This window comes from Polyergus mexicanus, unplaced genomic scaffold (assembly GCF_030449975.1).
Source record: "Polyergus mexicanus isolate NDT 795.1 unplaced genomic scaffold, iyPolMexi1.0 SCAF_181, whole genome shotgun sequence".
Lineage (NCBI taxonomy): Eukaryota > Metazoa > Arthropoda > Insecta > Hymenoptera > Formicidae > Polyergus > Polyergus mexicanus.
This window is the reverse complement of record NW_027223501.1, coordinates 16524-19617: the sequence shown is the minus strand read 5'-3', so window position 1 is coordinate 19617 and position 3094 is coordinate 16524. Positions and strand designations below refer to the sequence as shown.

The 3094-nt window shown below is 34.3% G+C and overlaps 1 protein-coding gene across 1 annotated transcript; it reads right to left on the bottom strand.

Moving 5' to 3' along the window:
* Window positions 1-1167: 1167 nt before the first annotated feature.
* Window positions 1168-2697, bottom strand: LOC138944386 (putative leucine-rich repeat-containing protein DDB_G0290503). Its single transcript, XM_070315287.1, has one exon. It carries the CDS (start codon window positions 2695-2697, stop codon window positions 1168-1170), a length of 1530 nt encoding a protein of 509 aa, XP_070171388.1.
* Between the last annotated feature and the right edge of the window lie 397 nt (window positions 2698-3094).

Here is a 3094-nt window from a genome sequence, read left to right as displayed (position 1 = left end):
GCTTTTTGTTCATTATTTCTAGCCCAGCTTCCATCCGAATTTTTAATCGGCGGAACTTGCATAATAGGTCTCTTAAGACTTTTAGTTGTTTTCCACAGAGAGTAATCTGTATTTTTATCATTTGTCAATTCTCTCAAGTAAGCACTTACAGAGTCATTTTTAAGTTGTTTAATTGAACTTCTCAGTTGCGACGTGAGATTATTCAATATAGTTTTGTCGTGTGAAGCTCTAGTTTGGTGCCATTTTCTTCTTGCTTTTTGTTTTTCTGCAAGTATCTCTCTAATTTCTCGTGGATAGTTATTGCCTTTTAACCTCTTTCTGGTTTCAGGAGTATTCTCCCATGCTGCTTGCTGGATATTAATAACAAATTTCTCTACTTCTGAGTCCAATTGTTCTTTTGTTTGTAAAGGTACTGCTAGTTGAATTTTTTCTTCTAAACTTTTTCTGAAATTTTCCCAGTCTGTTTTTATGTTGATAAGAACTGGATTATTTGTTTTTGGAATGATATTTTCACTTAGTGTTAGCATGATAGGAGAGTGATCCGAGTTCATATTTTGGCAATCTTCAATATGTAAGAAGTTGCATGACACGTTTTTAATTATGAAAAAATCAATTAAATCGGGAATCTTAGCTGGATCGGTAGGCCAGTAAGTCGGTTTTCCAGTTGAAAGAGGTTCACATTTATATTCTTTTATTGCGTTAAGAAGTTCTTTTCCTTTAGTGGTTATCAACCTTGAACCCCAATACGTATGTTTTGCGTTGAAGTCCCCACTAATAATGAATCTATTTCCGATGTTTTTAAATAATTCCATGTATTGCTTCTTCTTGATTGCATGTTTTGGCGGACTGTACATACTAGCTACTGTTATATTACAGTTTTTTGTTTTAATGTTAACCGCCATTGCCTGAATTTCTTCTGTTTCGAATTTTAGTTCTTCATTATGATAGATGCTTTCTTTAATTATAACTCCACTTCCACCCTTAGCTGAATTATCAGGATGTATGGCATGGTAGAATTTATAGCATCTTAATATTATGTATGTTTGTTTAGTGAAGTGCGTTTCTGATATAAGACACACATCGATGTTATTTATGTCTAGGAATGCTTGTAGTTCGTGTTGATGTTTTAATAGTCCATTTGCGTTCCATGATAGTATTCTTAAGGAGTTAGCCATTCTTCTTTGATTTAGGGATTGCTCCCTTAGTGTAGTTTTCTAATCTTTTTAAACGCTCGTTATATTCATTGAGTTGGGCTTGTTGTTTATCTAATTTTTGAAGGATGATTTTTAGAGTATCATTGATATTGGCATCATCACCCTTTGCAACTTGGGAGTAGGTTTTTCGTGTATTTTTTGGTTGTGGTTGAGATGTTTGTTTTCTGAAGTCTTTATCTTCATTTGATATTATTTTATAATTTATTTTTTCTGATGATTTCTGAATATTAATACTTTTAGTATTCTTATTTTTAAGTCTTTGCATCTCCTTTGCTACCATGCATCCCCTGTAATTGGCTGGATGATTTTCTCCACAATGAACACATTTTGGTAGCTCATTTTCTTGTTTCTTACATTCTTTAAAATAATGTTTTCCAGCGCATTTAACGCATCTTGGTTCTCTGTTGCAATATTGTTGAGTGGGTCCGTACGCTTGACACTTTTTGCATTGCGGCATTAATTTATTTGTTTTAAGTGATTGAATTTCCACTTTGCAGTTCATAATATTGCTAATTTGGAAGATTTTGCTAATATCTTCTTCTGAGTCGAAGGATAGCACAAACATATCTAATGGTTCTTTCCTTTTCCAACTTTGTTTGTTAACTACATTTTGAACTTTAAAACCCTGTCTTGTCAAGTCAGCTATTATGTTTTCTTCATTGCAGGAGTGATGTAGATTTTTAGCCATAACACGTATGGGTCTTATCTGTTTATTTTCATAAGAATGAAAACTGAGATTGTTAGTTTTTAAAATATTAACTAATTGTCGGTAGGCATCACTATTCTTTGCATTAATTTTAATATTATTTTTATTCATAACTTTTACTTGGAAGTCATTTTCTGCTACGTCTTTCTTAATAATATTATAAAATTTATCATAGTTAGGAATATCATCCAACATAATTGGTGGTGGTAATGGTGTCTTTTTTATTTTTATCTTTGCTGGTGTCTCAGTAAGTTTTTTTATTAGCTGAGGAGGAGTAAGAGATGTGTTTAACTTTCTTTTCTTATTTTTATTTTTAATTCTAATCCATTCTGTCTCTTTAGCTAACTCTTCCTCATCAGTTTCGTAATTGATATTATTGATAATACTCGGTGTCGTACTCACTTCCTCCGATTTCAATTTTCTCAGCTCTGAAATCAATTCATTCAGCTGTTGTTGTAGTTTGTTTACTGTTTTCTCTAGCGATTTTCTAATCATCGTTTCTTTTTTCCATTCTTCATAATAATTGAGGTGTTGGTCCACTTCATGTTGATCGTTGTCTATCTCCATTCCAGAGCTGGTTGCAGAAGAATTGTTTATAATATTGCTCGAAGTTTTTAAGGATGGTGATCTTAATAATCTAGAGCTTTTTTTAAAAGGGTCATTAGATTGCAATAGTTGGCTCTCCCTAGAATCCATAGAGCCGACCTCCTGAGAGGGTGGATTTTCCATTAATATTGGTCTGCCACCTGGGGTAATATTTCCTATCGTTTTTTCCATTGCATTATAATGATTTTGCAGTTTATACCTTCTGCCAGGTGGTTTTACTGCCGTTCCTCTGGAAATCAGACGCAGACCAGAAAGCCGCTCAGTGTGAGTCAGACGCTTCTGGATTTATTAGATTTTAGAGGACTTTTACCACAAGCATTCCTTACTGCGGGTATTTCTATTGCCCTACCCGCCGGGCAAGGGAGAATGAGAATGAGTATGATCTTTTTATAATACATAATATAAAATGGAGAATGATCTTGAAGTAAGAGAGGAGGAGGTTTATTATATACACGGACCGCCTTGCTCCTCTCCCGAAGACGAGACGCACGCATAAAGTGTGTTGCGTAATAAGTAGTAAGTAGATAGAGAGTGTCGCCGACCGTCTAATAAAGACCGGCGGCGCGAG

Bases quoted from the DNA above. Each gene is read 5' to 3' on its own strand.
- LOC138944386 (XM_070315287.1), bottom strand. From the start codon at position 2,697: ATGGAAAAAACGATAGGAAATATTACCCCAGGTGGCAGACCAATATTA.